Raw genomic sequence first — 22133 nt, 5'->3', positions numbered from 1 at the left:
TTATATAATATCACATATTCATAATTCTTTGAATGATAAACCTATAAGAAATTGTAGGATATGGGGGTAGAGCTTCTACAAAAAGATAGGATAAATGATAAAATAAAATTATTAAATAATAAGTAAAGACAAAATGAGAAAAAAAATATTAAGATAACGACGCGATCACACCAAATCGGTCATTACATAAAATGAGTCTTTTTGTCGTTACCTAAATTTAAACGATACGATACAATAAAATTTAAGTAACAATCAAAATAAATATTGTATTTAGACTAACAATACAATTCAATGCAACACAACCATCCAAACAAGGTGTTAATGATACAAGAGAACATATGATAAATTTACCCGGTGCTTAATGCAATTGTTGACCGACAACCTCAAGGGTTAGTAAAATACCAACAACTCTTGTTTTGGGCACCTTTTTGTGGGGTGTAAAATTTGACATCTGAATTATACAAAACCCAAACTTAAATGGGGCAGGCCTGAGACTAGAGAGCTTTCCTGCCCTGCCCATTTGTGTGCACAAATATATATGTATCTTTGTTCCTTCAGTTAGCCCGGCATTCGCAATGCTACAGTGGAACAAACTTCACAAGATTCAGGAGAGGAATCTTTATTATAATAATGGAAAGAAAAAAAGAGCATGGGGATGTTTATTAAATAAATCAAATTGTATATACAGAGAAGAGATCTAATAAGGTGAAAATTGGAAGACAAGCTTCGGATAGATATTTCATAACCTGCACTTGCTGACATAAATACCTATAACTAACTATGATACACATGGGCCACATTTTTCCGGGGAACCTGAAATGGATTTCCATGCATGCAGGACCCCTTTGCTACCAACTTGGGTAGATTAAGAACTAAATAAATAAAGCAACACTATACAGTTCACATGTCTCTACATGAAGTAGCTGAGAGATTTCTTCTTCCTTGATCCACCTTCTCCATACAATTCATTCCACTGGAGTAGCTCATTCATGTTTGCCGATTCCGAAGATACACTAGCACATACCTGCATTTTTAACATGAAACAATGCATGAAGCTCTCCTTCATTAATGCATGGTACTCAATGGTCTGATAAAGCTTATAAAACAGATGAGGTACTAATAGTTAACAGTTTCACTACCACCGTTTATTACACAACCATTAATCTTCCGAACAAAGCTAAAATGTAACAACAAACCATGTGGCTGAGCATCTAATGGAAGTGAAGAGCGTAGAAAGCGAAAAATACTGATATTTATGGTTGAGGATAATAAAGAAACCCTTAGAACGTTTTACCACTGTGAAGGAGGCCATAGATCAGATAATCGTGCTTTTATGGTTGAGGATAATAAAGAAACCCTTAGAACGTTTTACCACTGTGAAGGAGGCCATAGATCAGATAATCGTGCTTTTTTATTTAAACTACGGAGGCAAAGCCTAAGTTGTAGGAACAATCCCATGAGGCAAACAAACTTGACTAATTTACGACAAATACCTATATAAAAGCTGAGGAAACTTAATGAACATGCATTTTAAGAATGCAGAAGACTGTAGAGGGATAAGCCAAGCTCAAGGGTAGACCAATAGAATTTTCCACCAGATCATAGCAGTCATTAAAAACAAAATCAAAGTAGAGGATACATGCCATTTCATCATCATCCAAATATGAAGATTTCTTCGGTGGGAGGAGAGGTCATCAACAATGTAGCATTCAAGCACAGGAACTGGGAGGATAAAAGCTAGGACAGTAGTTTTATAGAAGTGGAGGCTTAGACTGGCCTAGACAAAGCATCGCACTAAGAACAATCATCTACCAACTGGTACTAGAGCAGCATGGACCTAACTTTTCGACCCACTAATATGATTTCTGTGCATTCTTATTATCAGTGCCTCCTGGATTATCATAAAGATGTTAAGGTGCCAAAATAATTGAACACTCAACTAAGACCCACCTGCATTATAAATCTGAATCGAAGTCCCATACTATTAGAGAATGATCCAACAATAATTGGAAGAATAGCTCTTGTTTTCTCACTGGTTTTGTACATGAGTTAGGCGTGGATCCAGTTTCTTAACATGGGGACGCGTTAGACGCATCTCTAGTGTTGAGTTTCCTAATGTTAGGGAATAGCTCTTGTTTTCTCACTGGTTTTGTACATGAGTTAGGCGTGGATCAGGTTTCTTAACATGGGGACGCGTTAGACACATCTCTAGTGTTGAGTTTCCTAATGTTAGGCTACCATGTTACGCAAGTTCAGCCCTGGTTGTGCGGGAATGTTAAAGAGTGTCCCACATCATTGGTTGAGAAATGAGTTGTTGGCTCTCCTTATATGGTCTTAGGATGATGTGTGGTATACATCATAAGCTAGATTTTGTCATACTCTGCTTATGTTGGAGAGAAAAGAAGGTGACTAGGAAACAACAGACGTATCAATTTGAGAGCTACTGTTTTTTATTTTTCAACTTTTAAATACAAGACACCAGCGTGACACGAGCTATTTCATCAATTGTGATCTCCAAAATTGCTACAGTCAGAAAAAATTCATTTCAAACTACTACATCAGAAGCATACACTGACATGTGACAGATACACAAGATTTGACTAGTCACCAACAAAAAAAATTTATGACCCAGAAAACCCTCAAGGGCCAACCCTTGGGACAAACCACAGCCTTCAAAACTCGGGGATGATGAACTCACTCCTCTACCCTTCTCCACTAAAATACCAGGCTTGGCTCGAATGGTGCAAGGTTTGAACCTGTGACATAAGTCACAAGTCCCTCGACCTTTGCCAGGGCTCTCCAACAAATATATATTTTATTAAACCATCTGGCACTTAATAATAAGAGGAATTTTCATAAATAGCTATAGTGTGGACCATAATTATGAATAGTAGCTATAGTTTGCCTAGTTACAATTCATAGCAACAGTGTTAGAGAGGAGAGAGGCAAGCCAGATCGAGAGAGATAGAGAGGGATACAAGTTGTATCTCAATTGAAACTGAGATACACATATATACAGATACCAGATACACGATCTCCTCTCTCCTCTCTCCCAAATCTCACTCGCCTCTCGCCTCTCTCTTCCAATCTCGCACACAGATCCACAAACACAGTTTATTCTGGTAATAGTGATATCAGTTTTTTTTCCTGATACACATATACAGTCTGATAGGTGTATCAGTTTTTTTCTGATACACAGAATCAAAGATACAGTTTTTTTATACATAGATACAATTGGTTGTATCAATCGAAGAAGATACAGTTTGACAATAGATGTATCAGTTTATCAATCTAAGAAGAAGAGAAGATCCAAACATTGAACAACAATCAAGAACCCAGAGTGGAAAATTTCGATATATCGGCGTTAATCCAATAAAAAAAATGAATCAACAATCAGCAACCACCCAGAAAATATTGAAGACCAGGAACCACATGTATAGATAAAACTAATTCAGGTAAAACTTTAATGGGATTTCGTATTAATGTAATTATGTAGTTTGTCCTAATAATATCTACAAGACATTGACAATTTGCAAAAGGCTACATAGAATAGGATATATGAGAAAAGTTTAGAGAGAACAATTTACTCGTTAGTTAACTATCTTGTCAGGAAAAAGTATTGACTAATTCAAACAAGATGGTTTAAGACAGTAGGAAGAAAGCATAAAGTATCATGTTAATAATCAGAAAAGCCAACATACCTGTTCATGTGCATATTTAAAATCATCCATGTTAAGAGAGCGAACGTCCGCACTACTATGCAATGCAGGGACTGGCCTGCTCTCTGCAACTGCCAATGCTTTTTCCTGGTATCATACAAGTTAAATTACATTCCGGTTACTTGACTAGCAAATGGCAGTATGTAAGACAAGATGATGATAAATAATCTCCGAAGGACTCCTGAAAATAGCTAGTGGAGAGAAGTTAGAAGAGCACGGTTACATGTCGATCAAAGTCACCAATTCAACCATGTGTTGGAAGGTTACAGAATTATACGAAACCACTAGAGTGAACTCAGTCAACTGACCTTTTTCTCTTTCTCCAATATTTCTCTAATTGGGCAATGAGCAGCTGTGACACATAAATTCTGTGGATGGAAATTTAAGAAGTTGATAAGCGTGAATTGCGATATCATAGAAAATGTGAAGGGGGGATAAACCAGTCATTGGGGTGTTAAAACTTCTGACACAATAGAAAGTCGGTTAATATAGAACAACAGGATCATCTACCAGACCTTTAAATCACTTCCGGAATACCCTTCAGTCATATTTGCGATAGCTTCCAGATCAACGTTTGGCGCTAACTCTTCCTTGCCCAATATCACTCTCAAAATTTTCTCCCTGTTCAGAGCATCTGGCAAGTTTACCATCAACCTGCATCAATGGAGAGCACTAAACTTTATGACTCCTCATAAACTAGTGACACACAAATTTTCTTTTTTCCCCCTTGTCTTTGAGGATTAATCAGCTTAAAGGGTTCACTGGTTGATTATAACTTACCTCCGTGGAAGTCTCCTAATAACTGCTTCATCAAGGTCGAATGGTCTATTAGTTGCAGCAAGTACAAGCACTCGTTCCTTGTCCTTTGTACGCAAGCCATCCCAATTCACCATGAATTCATTCTTCATTTTCCGCATTGCTTCATGCTCGCCAGGATTTTCTCGTCTTCCTAGCATGCTATCCACCTAATAGACCAGCAGCATGGAAGAAAGAGGAGGGTAAACACAATAACCTTTACAATAAAACAGAAGATGACTTGCAGTAAAGAGGATGGCATTTACATTTACATAACATATAAGCTAAAGAGCAACATCATCAACTTAAAGAGGAGTGCCCACTTATACACATAGGCAAATATGTGAGAAATACATTGACTATAGCATCAATATAACAAAGTTCGAGATAGTAAATGTAAAGTATATTTTACCAACCTCATCAACAAAAACAACACTAGGCGCTATTTTACTAGCTAATGAGAAGACTGCTTTGACATACTTCTCTCCTTCACCGAACCACTACAATCAAGAAAAAGTTGTAAGCCATTAAAGCAAGGGCTCCAAAAGACAAAATGGGAATACACAAAGAAGACATAGGTTGTACCTTTGAAGTAATGCTTGACATTGATATATTTATGAAGTTCGCACCAGCCTCAGTTGCAACAGCTTTTGCAAGCATTGTTTTACCGGTACCAGGGGGCCCAAAAAGCAGTATTCCCTTGCAAGGCTGTACATGATAGCTTCTTCAGAAATAGAAGTGCATAAATGATGAAAAAGTTACAACAAACCCTACTCCCTATGTCAAGAAAAAGAATAAAGAATTCCAACGAAAATACAGATCCATGTAGATTTCACAAGAAAATCTTTTCACCTTGGTCAGCTGTCCTTTACAAAACAATTCAGGTCTTTGAAGTGGCAGCATCACCAATTCTTTCAAAGTATCCTTGACATTTTCCAGTGCCCCAATGTCACCAAAAGTAACACCAATATCGCTAGGCGGAATTACATCCGCAAGTAGTCTCTTTTCAAAGTCATTCTCAGTAACCACATCCTGAAAACTCAAACATCAGTACTTGGCTTCAGGAAGTTCAGAACAAATGGCAACCTTTTGACAAAATTAAACTTGCCAAAAAACAGATACTTCACCTTAAGAGATTTTTTTAGACTCTTAGTTTCATTGTGGATGCCTTGGAAAATATTGAGCCCATAAGAAATGCTGTCAGATCAAGTAAGACACATCAGTCATATGCCTCCTTTTGCCAACCCCCAAAAACTACGAAGAATCCTTTCAGTTGCCCAAAGTAGGAAATAAGATGCCTTAATAGTGCACATCTTCCAACATTATGATTTAGACAGTAAAATTTAATTTAACCTTGCACGGGAGATAACCAGCTTGGCCTCTTTTACTGGCGATTCAGATTTGTGCATAAAGTGATGGCTCAATGCCCAGCCTATTATCTTTTCCACACCTATCACACACAAGGAGAACATGAGAACATATTATAATCATGTTTCAATTTCAAACATAAAAAAACCAACTTCAACGAATACATACTCTCACTTGTTAATGCTTGATCTTTTATGCATAAAGTTTCGAGGTCGGGGCAATCAATTCCTATACGATTTAAAACCTGAAGACACAAACAGTTGAATTCAGTCGATCAATCGTGAATACGGTTATAAAATCACTATAATACTCATCTCCTTTTTAAGCAATCTCCAATAGATAGAAAAGATGAAAACATTCATCAACTAACCTACACTCTTTTGAAAAGAGATATGCCTATAAGAAGGTGGATTGAGGTGATATCCAGAACAAAACAGCACGAAAATGAAATTTGGGTATGCTAGAGAAATGTTACAAGGTTCTACAATTACAATATCCATTAGAACTTCCCTGTAAAATTTGAATATAGGGGAGAAATCGCCCATGAATGGACCTAGATAATATACAGCCCAAAAGCAATGAAAGGAGAAGAAAAAAAGGTATTTGCCCTCGGCAAAGAAAGGTGCCTTAAGCTGGGAAAAAGGAGCTCTCACATTGCGAATGCTTGCGATGTTTGACTGAGATTTCAAAGTTTCAATATCCCGTTCTAGCTGTTGCTTCCAGTCAGATAATAATGCTTCATCCTGCCACAATAAGACACATATTAAATGCTTCCATCACAGTATTTGCAGTTGGCAAGAGTATGCATGAACTAAGATTTTACCTGAGGTAGTTGTATGGTAACTTTGTTGGGGAAAAGACGGGTGAGCTGCTTCATCGTTTTAGGAGTTTCTTTGCTTCTATCATGCAACCTACCAAAATTATCCTGGAAAAGCGGAGACATTGCAATACATGGCCATCAGTTCTTTTACAAGTGAATATGTTTCTAGAATGCAATCCATAATTAAGTAAATAAGCTTCAAGGACATGCCAATTCTAATAAAATAAGAGACCCAGTATCCATATCCATAACTCCTGAACTATAGATCAAGATGGAAAAACAGGTTTTTTGTACTGTAAGTCAAAAACACTAGTGTAAATAATCTTGATTTACAGAGTGTTGCACAGGAAAACAGCAAAACAAAGGCAACCCAAGTTAAAATAATGCAATGCATCTTCAGAGTACATAAATGTCATTTTAAGGCCTCCCTAATTACAACCCAGCTCTCCACCAGCACTCAACAAGATAGAAGAATACAGAAGATTGAAAAGGGGGAAAAGTTGCCAGATATCACCTAGCAGGAACCTTTAATATGAAGGTAAAGCATATATTTTATTATTATAAGCCAGACACCTCCTTGCATTAGAAGGAAAAAAGGAAAAATAAAAGAGATAAACAGATTCACATACTGGGAAGGCAAGGTCAAGCAATGCTGTCTGATTACTTCCGAACTTCGTAAACAGTAGTCCACCAGGATGTGACTGGAAAGCATATAAGAATTGCTGTCAGTTTTGCGAGTCAGAATTTGATTCCAACAGAAAACAAAAGACATCTATGCCCTTACATACTTTCTCCTTTCGGTTGTCTGTTTGGGTATGGGAAGCTATGACAATAACATTCTCAGGTAAATGTTCAAGTTTAATCTTGAAAGCAGCATAGGCCTCAGGATTTCCCACCATAGACTTCTCAATGTCTTTGACAAATAAAACTAATGCACTAATTTTACTTTCTTTTGAAGCAACCTACAAATATGAAACAGGGTAGATTAAAGGAAAACTCACTTGCATACAACTCCAAAAATAGAAAACCAATATGGACATGAAAATTACCTCAAAGAGTTCATCAATGGCCAGTTTATCAATATCATCACTGCTCAAGCTATCAAGGCGGAGAAAGTCAGCTGTGCAAGAAATAAGGTCAAGTTTCAGCTTCCACAATGATGGTCAACAACAGATGAAACTTTTTAAAGTGAACAAGTGTAGCAGAAAATTACCAGCGCAAAAAAAACCATGATCTTCCTCGCAGCGACCACCAAGATCATTGCCCTCTGGAATTGATCTATCAAACCTGATGCCAATCTTAGAGGACTCATTATCTTCAAATGCAAGAACCACTTTGCCCCTGTAACCATATGTTGGACCCCTGAAATCACGTGTGTACATGCCATGATTTGCAAAATAAAGAGAAGAGTCAAATCACAATACACACATCCACTTTTTTTTTATAAAGGTAACATTTTGTATATCAATCATCAGCTTAAAGCTGGTATCCAAAAATTTACAACATATCCTACATCCACAGGTTGTGTCTATCAGAAGCAAAAGATAAAGGGGAAAAAGAAAAGAAAAAAATTGCCCCAAGACCCTCCTTCATCTTTATAAGGATCCTAGAATGTCTACAATAGCCACAGGATCATCTATAAACTCTGAACTACACCAATAGCAAAAAGTGATAATGCAATTCATTTTAATCTTGTGAAAGGGACTGCTCTTGTTTTCAAAACTCCTAGAATTCCTTTCTTTCCATATGGTCCACCAAATAACTGCTGGGACACTTCTCCATCTGTTCTTGTCTGTGCTGCCACTGCCCTCCATATTCCAGCTCTCTAAAGCCTTTCCTGTTCTCTCACGAACAGTCCAGCTTATGCCTCTAAAGCTAGTAAACAAATTCCACAACTGGCCAACCACTTTGCAATGTAAGAACAGATGATTGATTGTCTCTGCAACCTGCCCACAAAAACAACATCTTGGGCACATCTGTATTCCCCTCTTCATAAGATTCTCTTGTGTAAGCACAGCCTCTTTCACCACCAACCAAGTAAAAACTGCAACACCTACTTTTACTTGATAAAGAATAACAAGACTTCTACCTAAACCAGTCAACCTACACAAGCAATTCCTAATTGCCTTATACAAGTCATTCCATACCATATGATTGCTTGATTGACCCAAAATATTAAAAAAAAAGTAAAACTTTCAACATTTGAAATCGGATCATTATATTTGCATTTTCTACCCCACGTCTGAACGAATACAAATTTGCATCGTCTTCTCAAAGTTCATTAGAAGTTGAAAACTATAGCATGTAGCATAACTCAGTAAGATCATAGAGTTAAATAACAGTTTAAAAATTGAACACATTTACATGATAAAATAAAGTCATGAATTATTTCAACTTCTTCCATGAAGGACCATGTTATGTCTGGAGTTACTCAATATTTCATAATAAAGTCTATAGTCAATCTTACTTTAACATTTGTAAAGAAAAAAACTAGTCAGATGGGAAATATAAAAGGTTTTGAATGATATACTATTTTTTAAGAGGTTTGAATGATTGCATAGTAACAACATATATTAAGACAAAATTCCACTTAAAATTCTTAAGGTATTTGACAATATTGTAATGTAATGCAAATTACTTTCAGAATTTTTAAGATAAAATAAATATTTTAAATGAACATCCGAAAATTATTATCTTTTTAACCGAGAAATCCCCGAGGTCCAATGGCACACGGTTGGAAACTCGGTGGTAATGTGCCTGCCTGTTTAACCTTCTCCACTTAAATACCAGGCTTTTGCCTACAGTAGGGTTCGAACACGTGACATTATTAATCAATAACTTTTTTCAAAAAATATTAGTTATTAGATATTAGCAGTATGACTTTTAGAACTTGGAGAAAATTAATTATAGACATGGATGTTCTTTTTTCCATGACGATTTGAACAAGACATTACTGTTAGAAATCAAATTTCCAATGGAGACAATTGAAAATGCATTGCCAGGCCAGATGTGAATGGAGCTATTGAACAAACATCTAGGATGAAGAAAATTTTAACCAAACTTCTAGCCATTACCTCAAAGGTGCTTGTAAGGGAGAAAAGCCTGACTGTAACGGACCAACATACTTCACTCTGTCACCTGTCAAATTAGAAATCTCACATTCAGGATAGAACTATAACTACAAATCAAAGACTTCAACCCCAATTCTCTTTTATTTTCTTGTTCTTTTGAAAGGAAAGAAGAGTTGGAGATTTGTGATCCAACATATATATAACAAACATAAGATGGTAACTCTACCAAACAGACACACACAGAGGGATGAGGGGGATCTTCGAAAAATACACTCACAGTGAACACCAACACCCAATTACCTTTCTTAAAAGTGTAGTTTTTGGATGATGCAGTAGACGCCTCCTGCTTAGGCTGAGCATGAGAACTTATTGTAGAACCACCAGTTATATCAGCCTCAACACTTGAAGCTGGCTTCTTATTAAGGTGTAGTGCAGCTACCTGGCCAGCACGTTTAGCAAAGACACTTGCTCTGTCAGGCTTTGAACTTTCCTTCACAGAGTCAATGTCTTTGGCAATTGACCCCTGCATGATGTTCAAGAATACCATGAATTGCAGGATTTAGTGATTGAAACTGCCTTCCGAACAGGAAAAATATACATATTTTGGTGCCCACCCTCTCAGTTTCACTTTAACACCCCAACATATACCCAACTAGTTCGACTGCAGGACAAGTGAAAAAAGCAAAGATTCTTCAAGTGAAACTGACTCTCAAGTCATACTAACTTCGATTTCTAGTTATTTGCCTCCCATAAAACATCAATATAATATAGGCTTCTAAGGCTAGAAAAAGTAATAAATGGAAGATCAATGATTAATAAGATATCATAATAGTTGAAAAAGTTTTTAAAAAAAAATATGCATAAAATATCAGAACTTTATTCATTTAAAAAAACTGAGCATTGAACACAAGATTTTTAAGTAGGGAACGTGAAAATTTTCAAATAGTAGAGGCAATGGACTCATGCAACATCTTCATAACAAAATATTTCCTTGTTGAGTCATCCAAGTTCCAATAGTTATATGCAGATTTTCTGATTTTTAAGCCGTCCTGCACATTCTCCAGTTAGTAAGATCAAGAAACAAGAACACTGGCAGTCGACCATTAGTTATAAGCAGCAGTATAAATATATGTACTTTGAAATCAGCAGCATATTTGGAGGTTTGGAGACAAAATCAGGAGTCTAAAGGGTTCAGGTCGAGCAGGACTAAAATAGAATATTTGGAGTATAAGTTCAATTACATAACTCATGTGGCAGATGTGGAAGGAAGGATTGATACACAATTCATCTCCGAGAAAGGAAGTTTCAAGAACTTGGGGTCAATAATCCAAGAAAATGGGAAGATTGACGATGATGTTACGCATCGTATTGGAGCAGGGTGGATGAAATGAAAGCTCACATCCGATGTCTTGTGTGATAAGGATGTGCCACCAAGTCTTAAAGGTAAGACTTATAACGTGGTGGTCAGATCAGCTATATTGTATGAGGAGTGTTGAACAGTCAAGAACTTGCATGTCCAAAAGTTGAGAGTAGCAAAAATGAGAATGTTGAGATGTGTGGGTATATTATTAGAGATAGGATTAGGAACGAAGCTATGCCAGATAAGGTGGGAGTGACCATAGTGAACAAGATGAGGGAGGTGAAAATGAGATGATTCAAGTATGTGAAGACAAGATGCACAGATTCCCCAGTGAGAGAGGTTGGCTATAGTGGGTATTAGGAGAGGTAGAGGTAGGCTAAAGAAATCATGGGGAGAGGTGATTAAACCATGACATGGCGCACCTACAACTTACCGAGGACATGACCCTAGATAGAAAGATATGAAAGTCGAGGATTGGAGTTGAAGGTTAGTAGGTAGTCGAGTGTTATCTAGGTTCCTTCCCAATATTGTTAATTAATACTCTCGTACTATCTTGTTCTTCAATCTTAGAATTACTTGTTATATCCTTTGCTTCAGTTATTGTATTATTTCTCTCCTCCATTGTTTTCAGCATGGCTTCTTCGCTACTATATTTGCTATATACACTTATTTTTTATATGTTTTACTTGAACCGAGGGTCTATCCAAAACAGTCTCTCTCTACCTTCACAAGGTAGGGCTAAGGTTGCATACACTCCACCTCCACCAAACCCCACTTGTGGAATTACACTTGGGTATACTGTTAAAATCAGCAGCACAAATATATGTATAAAAGGAACACTAATTTTTTTTATCAAGATGTATAAAAGGAACAGTACTAAATCATGTTATTTCTACAAGGCAGAACCCATCGGTGGCCCCCTAAAGTTGGCACCAACTTTCACTTAGACACCTCAACTAGACTTTGTTCATTTTAGACACCTCAAGTAAGGTCACAATGTGTCACTTTGACATTTTGTGTTGACTTGGCACATTGCGTGTGCTGCACTCATTTTGAGCGCGTGAAGAGCATTTTAAAAATATATATATATATTTTTATTATTTTTTTTCTTGTTGTTCTTCTTCATTTTCTAGCTACCATTTTTCATCCATGGTGAAGTAGATTTGAGCCAAATATAAAGTGAATTCGAATGTCACGAGATTTCCTCAAGCTTAAACACCTTTTTTTGAAGCAATTAAAATAATATTATTTCTTATTTTTTTTCAACTTATACACTTAAATTAATAAATAATGATAATAATAAATTTAAAAGAGAGAAAGAAGGAAGAATGTCTTCCTCCCCAATCCCCTTCCAATATTCCTCACTGCAAAACTATTCCATCATCTTTTTACAAACACCCACCCCCACCACCTCCAATTCTTCTTCTTCTTTTTCCTTCCTTTTTATTCATGTAGATCTAATTAAAGTCTCAAATATTTCGGTGAAGTTCCATTATTTTCGATGAAAATAATATAAATTGATTATTTTTTACGACAAAAGTTTGCTAAGTTTTTGTAATTGTTATAAATGATTACTAGTAGAAAGAAAATGAATACAATGGGTGAAAGATTTTAATGTTATTAGAATGGAAGGTGAATGAAGGGTTAATTTAAGTGGAAAACAATGGTGTATTATTGACGCCGGTGAAAGAGATAGACTCGATGGAGATCGATGGTGACAGTTGAGGCGTAGCAGCCAGTGGAAAAGGAAACGATATCAATGGAGAAGAAGAAGAAGGGTTGTTTTGATGGTTTATTGAGGGCTTAGGCGCAGTGGAGTGGAAATGAGAGTCCGATGGAGAAGAAAAGCATGGGGGTGGGGGTGGGGGTGGGTTAATTTAAAAACAACTTTTTGTTTTCTTAAAATTCTTTTTGAATTATTTAAATAGAGTTTTTTTAAAAAATAATCTAATAGCCAGGTGAAATTACTATTTGGATTTTAAAATGCCATGTGTCATCAAGTTATTGGTCATTTTTTTCTACTCAAAAGTCATTATTTGAGAATTATTTTTGATTCATATATATGCCACGTGTCTTCGTTTAATTCGTCACTTTTGACACGTCATTGGCCAGTGCATTACACACTTTATATATTCGAGTGATTGTCAAAAAAGTGTCCAAATGACACATCGGGGCCTTACTTGAGGTGTCTAAAATGAACAAAGCCTAGTTGAGGTGTCTAAGTGAAAATTGGTGCCAACTTTAGGGGCCACCGATGGGTTCCGCCTTTCTACAATGATCAAACATGACTGAAATCAGTATACATGGTAGAAATATATAAGAAGTAATGGTCATTCACAAGCATTTACAGTGACACAACATTTTGTTGAATGCTAGAACCAAAGGGGGATGGGATGTAACAACAGGAATGCCGATGGATATATAAACACACTCAACTGAGCTTATTGGGTGAAGATTCATAATGTTTTTGACCTACAAGATAGATACTAATTTGTATTCCCATCTTTTCTCTTGTGAGGATCAATTAGCTTGGCGCAAATGTCCCTTACAGCTTCCAATAAATCTATCGTGTTTCATGAAAGATAGCATATAAAAATAGCAATAAAAGTTGGGTAAAATAAAAGGCTTACACCAGGCAATAAAAGAGAATCAACTATCAGTAGCCTGACACCAAAGTATTTCGCAAGAGCCTTGGCCAATGTCTCCTGATAGATTTCTGAACCTGTGAGCAAGCGCATCAAAAATATAATATTGTTGGCTAAATTGAACATATCAAATAGAGATTACTGTAATATATGCAAAATACAAATACTACCTGCTGGACCTGATAACAAAATCCTAGGGCACAACGTGGGGAGATCTGATGCATATTTTGTGAATTTGTGACACTTCAAATGAACGTAAGTCGAAGAAATCAGAACATTCTTCGTGGTTTCACTGTCATGTATCATGAAAAAAGAGATAACTCAATAAAATAAATTCCAACAGCACATTTGGGACATCCTGCATCTAGACTACACAGCAGCAACATAAAAAAGAGAAAAACCTACACAGGTACTTTTGAAAAATTCACAAGGCAATTTCAGCATACAAAAATGAAAAATTACAGGCTGCAACACAAAGCAATGAAATTAATAGAAGATACGAGTATTGCATAGCAATGATGAACACTACACCAAGTTCAACTTACAAGTACATTAAGAAAAAAAAGTTAGTCTAAAGTGTAATGAAGTTCAAAAAAAGAAACATTGCAATACACTCGTATGCATATCAATCATAACTAGTAAAGAAAAATGATGAACACATAACTTCAACTGAAATATAATAATACAGAATTAGTAAAATCAGAACTCCATTCATACTTTTTCTCATTATTAGTAAAATGAAAACTCCATTCATACTTTTTCTCATTATTTATTGCTTGAGAACAACGTGCTCACCTCAAATAATACGGAAAATTTTCAAACGAAACCTCAATATTTTTTGAATCAAGTACTCCTTGTTGTAACGCATCTTTAAAAGCTTGGCGCCTGGTTGATATCAAAATTGGCGGGTCAAGATCTCTGAGTAATTCCCGTATTCCCCTCCGCTCTTCAAGAATTTTGGAAATGCTACCACTTAAATCGAACTCAGAAGATCCGGCAAGCACCCGCAGGAGAGGTCGCAATTCCTGAGCTACCCCAGAGATCTTCCCTATCTCAGCATCAACTGAATCAAGTGGACCATTATCAAGATTCAAGCTCTCGTTTCCAGTGTGAGGAGATATTACACCAGTCTTATCACACAGTGAAACACCAGGTAAATCGCTATGATCAGAAGCATCCTTCATTTCAGCATCTAAATCATGCTTGTCTGCCACTCCATCTGCAGCTGGCAGTCTTGGCATTTCCGAACTTTGTTTCACATCCTTACCATTTTGAGATGATGGCGGGAGAAGCGACGGCTCTTTCTGAAAATTTGACAAAGATGCAAGAGTTGACGCCACCGCTACTGTGGAAGTGTCCCCTGACCTTGCCTCAATATGTAATCCCTTGACTGATCCACTATGAGCCTCAAGTATGCTGACTGAACGTGGCAAACTAGATTTGTTGTCGTTGGTGATTTTTTCGAATATCTAAAAGAGTAAGTAAATGAAACCATTGATTGTTCCAGTACTAAGATCAATAGGGAATGCACGCTTTTTACATGTATATAAAAACTCTAAGAACAGGGAAAACACATCGAAGAAAAGGATACATAAGCATGTTCACCCGACGAGCCAAAAACCATCTCATCACCATCATTGAGAGGCACGGTAGAATTTTTTGGGTAGACTTTGCCATTGACTTGCACATCACCTTTCTTGCCAGTAATTTCAAGTAGAGTAATGAAACCTCCTTTCTAGACGAATAGAAACATAAACAGAATGAATAATATGGGTTTACGTCACAAGTAGGAGACAAAGGAAATTAGGTTATACTACTTCAAACAACAGCAAAAGAGCATCTAGAAATGTCAAGTTCACCTCTTGCTCAATGTGCTTCAGATTACATAAAGATTTGCTAACAGAAGGTTCTCCCAACCACAAGTCACATTGACGACCTTGACCAACAGAATAAGTGGGACGATGCATGACAAAGTGAGGATTCTGCAAAATCCAATGGAAGTCAATTAGTGAGTTCATTATAGAAGGAAAACAATTAAGCAAGTAAAGAGAAACGGTTTACATTTATGTCCAGTTTATTATTTTTTTGAAAGAATATTAGTTTCCTATGGGTAAATCTCAGTATTGGGAAGTTCTCTGGTTTGTTTCTCAAAAGAAGTGGTAGAAAAATTTATGGTTGGATTGTTTTTCATAATAAATACTACGTAATTAAATAAACAGCTTCTGAGCAAAATTTTGAAAAACAACCAAAAATATATTTGTAATTTCCTGAATAACTTTTTGGACTGTTTTTTCACAAATAAGACTACTTATCAAACCAAAACACTTTATTTACGGGGAAAATTTTCCAATTAAAGTGCCACCTTAATTTTAACCACAACCAATTGAATTGGGCCCAGTTTTAGGGATGTGCCCAGGAATTAATTTGAATTCAGACATAGGAAGCATGGACACCAAATCTAAGTCGTCGTTAGTCCAACACCAACATCCTTCAACATGTATACAATACCACCCAACCATTTTCTTTATTTTTTATTTTATTTTAAATCCAAACATCCATAACACATGACAACATCGCCCTCACATAATTATGTTTTTGTGAAGGTTACAGAACTTCTTATCTAAAACAACATATAGAGCCTCCTAATTAAAAAATATTTTATTTTAAAAAAATTGAAGGCAAAGCTACCACTGTAGAGGAGATGAAATATAGCCTTTGTTTGTTAGATTTTCTGTGCAAATTCCAGGATGTACATGAAATACATAAGATGATAGATACCATTAGATTGCTTCAAAATTAGAATCTTTTGTACAAAGGCTTTTCCAGATTGCTCATTCCTGTTTCCCAATCACCATCTTGGTGTAGGGGTCTGTTCCTATTTATAAAGCAATCCACTATCTACAGACCTTTGTTTAATCTTTAAAGGGAATTCTCTCTATATATATAGACCTTGGCGCAAATATAAAGATGATCTGTACAACATCTATATGATGTAAGCACAGGCTAAGGAACACACCACCACAGAATGACCTAAGTTAACATGTAAAAGCCTGCAAAATCGAGGTACGCACAAAAAAAAAGGTCAATGCTGGTTACACTACAAACTTTGTTATTCATTTCTCAATGTATTAATGTCTGTACCTGTCAGAAGACAATATTATACTTAATGATGTACGGAAATGGGGAGCAGGGAATAATGGCGTGTTTTCTGTGAAGTTCTAAAATTTGTTGAGCATGGAGGAGCACATTTTTCTGCATCTCTCAGTATGAATTCCTGGGGTTCCGAGAAAGGTTTGTTTCTTCACCTGGTTAGCTACGAGGGGGTTATTTTGATGGTTGAGAACCTGAGAAAGAGGTGGATTACATGTGTTAATTGGTACTTCATGTGTAAGAGCTCGGGTGAAGACGTGATTCGTCTTCTTCCACATTGTCGGATAGTGACTCACTTGTGGAGGGAAATACTATGTTGGTTTGATCTTCAATGAGTGATACGAGACACGATCAAAGAAGTATTGCTTACTTGGACATTTAAAAGGCAGATGAGATACTTGGACATTTAGAAGGCAGATGAGAAGACGCAAGACGTGGGAAGTTTCTCCACTAGCACATAGTACTTATGTTGACAGTGTGGAAAGAGAGAAATAGGAGAACTTTTGATGGAATAGGGAAGGATTTTGTATACTTGAGAAATAGTCTCTGATCCCTCATTTCTTTTTTGTGCATTTGCGAGGTTCCTAAAGGATAAAAGATTGAATGTCCTTTTTAGAAAACCATATTTTGTTGTAAGGTTTTCTACTTTTTAGTACAGTCCCTGCATAAAGGATTTTTTCTTGCCTGTTGTTGATAAAATTCATTACTTGATCCCAAGGAGATGGCAGTTGAGGCATGAGAGCAACAGCCTGGAGATCCCAAGTCCGAATCCCGTCTCCTGCATAGGTATACTGAGCAGCCTCGGAGGGAAAAATACCCAGGTAAAAAATGTTTACGGAGTGCAAACTATTCGATGGAGGCATGTGCAAGATAACTAATTTATGAGTGCAATACCTAGCTCATCCTAATCATGGGAACAGTTTATTTAACAGTAATTGCTCAAAAGATTTTCAGGGTACTGTATACAAACATATGTCCAGGTGTCCAGCAGATCACCAATTATAGCTCCAACATAAGCACACTTGACAGTGGAATAAGACCACGGTAAGAGGACATCTCCCATTTGATTAAGAAAAATTAAGATGTATAGTTTAGAGAAAAAACAAGTTAATTGATTTTTAACTTCTTCATTTCACATTTAAATTCTCCAAACTTCTAGGTAAAGAAATTTTACGGATTTAGGTGTGTAAACACAGATATCTATCGATAATCTTATCAATAAAGCTCAAAATCGACTTGGAATACATATCTAAATTCAATGTGAACATCGGTCAATATACAAAGTCAACATCGCACTAGCTGAGTATTAAGAATGTGGATAGCAGATAAGAGAAGCCATAATTTTCTCTGTACAGGTCAAACATGTAAAAAGAAATAGTGAAACTGAACACCAGACTGAAATAGGTGTGAAAATTTTGGTTTGGCTCATTGGACTTGAAGACGATAGGGCCAATTCCACAAATTTTATGTAGAAAGTCCAACAAATTAAATAACTACGACATCAACATCCAGTAGAAACAAAAAAAAATAAACATAAGTAGGCAAGAAAGAAGTATGAAAAAGGTAGGGGTGGCAAAATCAAACCCAACCCGCCCAACCCGTTTAAGTTAGGGTTGATTATTGACCAGCCCATTCATTAGCTCAACCCATTTCAACCCATTAAAAATTAGGTTGATATGTAACCCGAATTGACTCATGAGATTTCTAGCTAAAATATTTTTAAAAAAACTTTTTTTTTCAATTTGATATGTTAAATATAGCCATAAAAGAGCAGCCCGGTGCACTTAAGCTCCCGCTATGCGCAGGGTCCGGGGAAGGTCCCGACCACAAGGGTCTGTTGTACGCAGCCTTACCTTGCATTTCTGCCAGAGGCTGTTTCCAAGATGTTAAATATAGCCATAATAAAAAATAAAAAAAATAATAATAATAAAAAAAAATTATTAGGTACTAAAATAGTTTTAAAGAACAAATAAAACAATTAAGCTTAATAAAAATTGAGTTGAGGGGTTGGGTCTTGACCCATTACCTAACCCATTTTGACCCAACCCGTTTTGAACAAACAAATTTGGGTTGGGTTGGGTCTTGACCCCATTGTTGGCTTAACCCATTATAACCCGCCCAAACTTGACCTAACCCACCCAATTGCCACCCCTAGAAAAATGACAACTGCCGCTCCACCTCCATAGTTCACCTCTTCCTCCACCTCTTCTAGCCTATTATGCCCCTGACAATTTAGATGATTGAGGACCTTTTTCCAGAGATCAAAATTAGATGGAGGCTCAAAATGCGCAGCGGTGACTGACTTGGATGACATTCAAGGGCGGTGGGCCAATCCTGTATGCTTCGTCTTTTGACCATCAGGGATCATTTTTTCCCTTTTTACATTTCAACTGAAAGATGCTACGTGCCAACAGTTTATCTTCACTGATTTGCTGAGAGTGGAGTTTCCAGTTGATGAATTGCCTCCAAGGGCACCATTTAGACAGGCGGCTGATTTCAATTGTAGTTATGTTTGGTTCAAGAGTTTCTCCTAAATTGTAGTCATTCTGGTCTAATTTCATTGTAACAAAGAGTTGAGGAACTTGGTGGAGATATATGTTGGCAAAAACCCTTATTCCAGCTGCATGCAACTAATGTTGGATATGACTTTTCCATGTTCTGTTCTTAAGAAAACAAACATAACATTTTGGGCAACTGTATATACATTATTAAACACTAGAAAACACAACTTTTAATTGAGAACTATGAAATCCAAATTCACAGGTGCAAGGCGGGAATATGGATGCAAAATGCTTCAAGTTTTGTATTTTCAGTATCATGGTCTGTAACTTCTGCACAGATTAAGTATTTAAATTCTTTTTCCTCTCTAAGCTTTTCCTACCTTGTTCCATGGGAGATGAGTGGCTGTGTCAGTGCAAGCAGAGTTCGCTTTGGTATCAAACTTTGACCAAAGGCTACAAATTTTCTAAATTTTTATCTTCACTGCTCGTTCTCATGCTACTTTTCCCAGTGAACAAAACTCAAAGATTAACATAAAACGAGTAAGAAGGGAAACCTACTTGAGAGCACTGGGAAATAAGCTTTCCCCATGCAGCCCCAACATTAGACTTCAGCTGCCGCTTCTTCCCCCTATTCAATGCCGATCCATTTAACTTTGCCTTCTCCACATCAATCACAGAATGACCTAAAAGTCATGGAAAGAAGTTCAAAACCTCCCAATTAACCAAACAAAAAATGCAAAAAGATCCGAATTTTGATAAAGTCAAAGAACATGCAAGGATAAAATCGCACCTAGAGTCATCGGTGATACCAAAGGCTCGCCTTGCACTTGATTTTCCGGTGATTTTAGTGGCACAGAAGCATCCGATGACTTCAAAACACTAGCACCAGCCAGATCAACCGATCGAACCTCTTGCTCAGCAGATTCCTGTCCTGATTCTTTCAAGGCACCCTGGGTTTTCTGCCCTAAGGTATCATTAGTTGATGACAACGCCTCCACTGCCTACAAAGCCGATCAAATAAATTAACCCAAAATATATATATATATATATATATATATATATATATATATATATATATATATATATATTTTCCTTTCTAGCTACATGCAAACATGTGGTATAGATGCATAAACATATATCATCAAATCCGAATTGGAAAGCAAACCTTGGAGCGCTTGCCATTAGGGAGAGGAGAGGATGGAGAAGAGAGAGGGCGTTTGGAAGAAGAGGAGCTTCGTCTGGTTTCGACCATGTTCCCTCTCGATCAGATCCAAAGAGAATTACAGAGATATGAAGAAGTAAATGGATATACGGATGTAGAGAGAGAAGGAGAAGATGAGAGAGAAAGGGAAGAAGGTGAATGATTGCGGGGGTATATCAGTTATCAAGCTCCGCCGGATGCTGAATTTATAAGAGCTTTAAAATGGGGAGTGATGCGGCAAAGAGGTTCATTAAGTTCGGGTGAATGATGGTTTTATAGGCTTCGGGTGGGTGAGGCCGTGTGAACTCTCATCCTCATCATCATGGGCTTTGGCTTTCCTAAGCAATACTCTCCGTGACAAATAAAATAGGGAAGTATCTCATGTTTGAAAAAATATTTACTTGTAACAACCTAATTTTTTTAATTGAAAAAAGGCATAAATATCCTCTTAAAGTTGTAGAGAAAAGTCACTTACATATTTTAACTGTATAGGCGATCAATAACACACCTATACTATCCAAAAGTGTAATTATTCACCCCTTCCTACACCCAACCCAGACGTTATCTAGTGAGTGAGAGCAACTCGTCTCCTAGTGATACCACGTATTAAATGAACCCCGACCTAATTCTATCACTCATAACCATTTCTTTTCACCCAAACCCACTCATTTCACCCATATTCATTCGGTTCCCTACTCGACGAAAGCCATGATCGACAAAAACGAATAACACCAAAATCGAAGAAGTTGACGACAATTTCTATCGTAAATCGAAGAAATTGCAAAAATTTCTTCGATTTTATAGTGTTTCTCTAGTTTTAATCGTTTAATCGAAGTTCTACCGTCATATTGGAAGTTGGTTGTTACGATCGAGAAGTTCAAAGCTTCTATTTTCATACGATTTAACCTAGGGTTTGTTTTCTTCATCAGTTTCTTTTCTTCAAGTTTACAATATTTCATACGATTTAACCTAGGGTTTGTTTTCTTTTTCAGTTTTTATTTTCAAGTTTACAATATTTCATACGATTTAACCTAGCTTAGTATGACTCTTTGTTGTTATTATGTTTTTGTCATGGTCGAAGGTCAACTGTAATTGCAAAATTGACTTGTTAATACTATTTTCAGGTTATTAAAATACCTTTTGAACCACTCCTTAACAAAAAAAGCCTGAACTCCAGTTGAGGGGGAAAAATCATATGATGGTGGACAAGTTACTTACTTCTTAGATGTTGATATAGATAGATTGTCTTATTTTGAATTGAGGGATTATGTGAAAGAATTAGGCTATGAACCTAGACAATGCCTACTATATGTGAGACTGCCAAAGAGTACTGCTATTTTAGATATTAAATCAGACTTTGAAACTAGTATAATTTCTGAATGTTTGAGTAATGGAGATATTTTGGAGGCATTTGTTTGTCACTTAGTTGGAGATCCTATTTTGATCCCACCTGAATTAGAATATTTGAAAGGGGAAAGTGGAGTAATTGGATGTGAGGGAGCA

At 36.6% G+C, this 22133-nt stretch overlaps 1 protein-coding gene across 2 annotated transcripts; it reads right to left on the bottom strand.

Annotated features, from left to right (window-relative positions):
- Positions 1-638: 638 nt before the first annotated feature.
- On the bottom strand, positions 639-20882 carry LOC129900411 (uncharacterized). 2 transcript variants are annotated; one of them, XM_055975383.1, is made up of 27 exons: positions 20595-20882; positions 20220-20430; positions 19988-20112; positions 15638-15760; positions 15370-15513; positions 14574-15247; positions 13949-14070; positions 13764-13855; positions 10074-10296; positions 9777-9840; positions 7916-8064; positions 7752-7822; positions 7491-7664; positions 7332-7403; positions 6706-6807; positions 6536-6625; positions 6051-6126; positions 5868-5964; positions 5642-5711; positions 5367-5546; positions 5100-5222; positions 4931-5014; positions 4500-4684; positions 4235-4373; positions 4028-4087; positions 3702-3806; positions 639-1024 (listed from the first exon to the last, which is right to left on the bottom strand). In XM_055975383.1, the coding sequence occupies exons 1-27, from the start codon at positions 20679-20681 to the stop codon at positions 911-913; spliced, it is 3756 nt and encodes a 1251-aa protein (XP_055831358.1). In that variant the 5' UTR covers positions 20682-20882; the 3' UTR covers positions 639-910. The 2 variants fall into 2 exon arrangements, with proteins under 2 accessions (XP_055831358.1, XP_055831359.1); XM_055975384.1 differs by having other exon boundaries at positions 6057-6126.
- Positions 20883-22133: the final 1251 nt, after the last annotated feature.

Source organism: Solanum dulcamara, chromosome 8 (genome assembly GCF_947179165.1).
Source record: "Solanum dulcamara chromosome 8, daSolDulc1.2, whole genome shotgun sequence".
NCBI classification, from domain to species: Eukaryota; Viridiplantae; Streptophyta; class Magnoliopsida; order Solanales; family Solanaceae; genus Solanum; species Solanum dulcamara.
The sequence above is the reverse complement of the archived record's forward strand: the minus strand, read 5'-3'. Positions and strand labels throughout refer to the sequence as shown.

Bases quoted from the DNA above. Each gene is read 5' to 3' on its own strand.
- LOC129900411 (XM_055975383.1), bottom strand. From the start codon at position 20,681: ATGGTCGAAACCAGACGAAGCTCCTCTTCTTCCAAACGCCCTCTCTCT. The intron at 15,761-19,987 runs GTAGGTTTCCCT...TGGATTTTGCAG, and splicing joins TTATTTCCCAGTGCTCTCAA to AATCCTCACTTTGTCATGCA. The intron at 5,547-5,641 runs GTGAAGTATCTG...TTGAGTTTTCAG, and splicing joins GTCTAAAAAAATCTCTTAAG to GATGTGGTTACTGAGAATGA.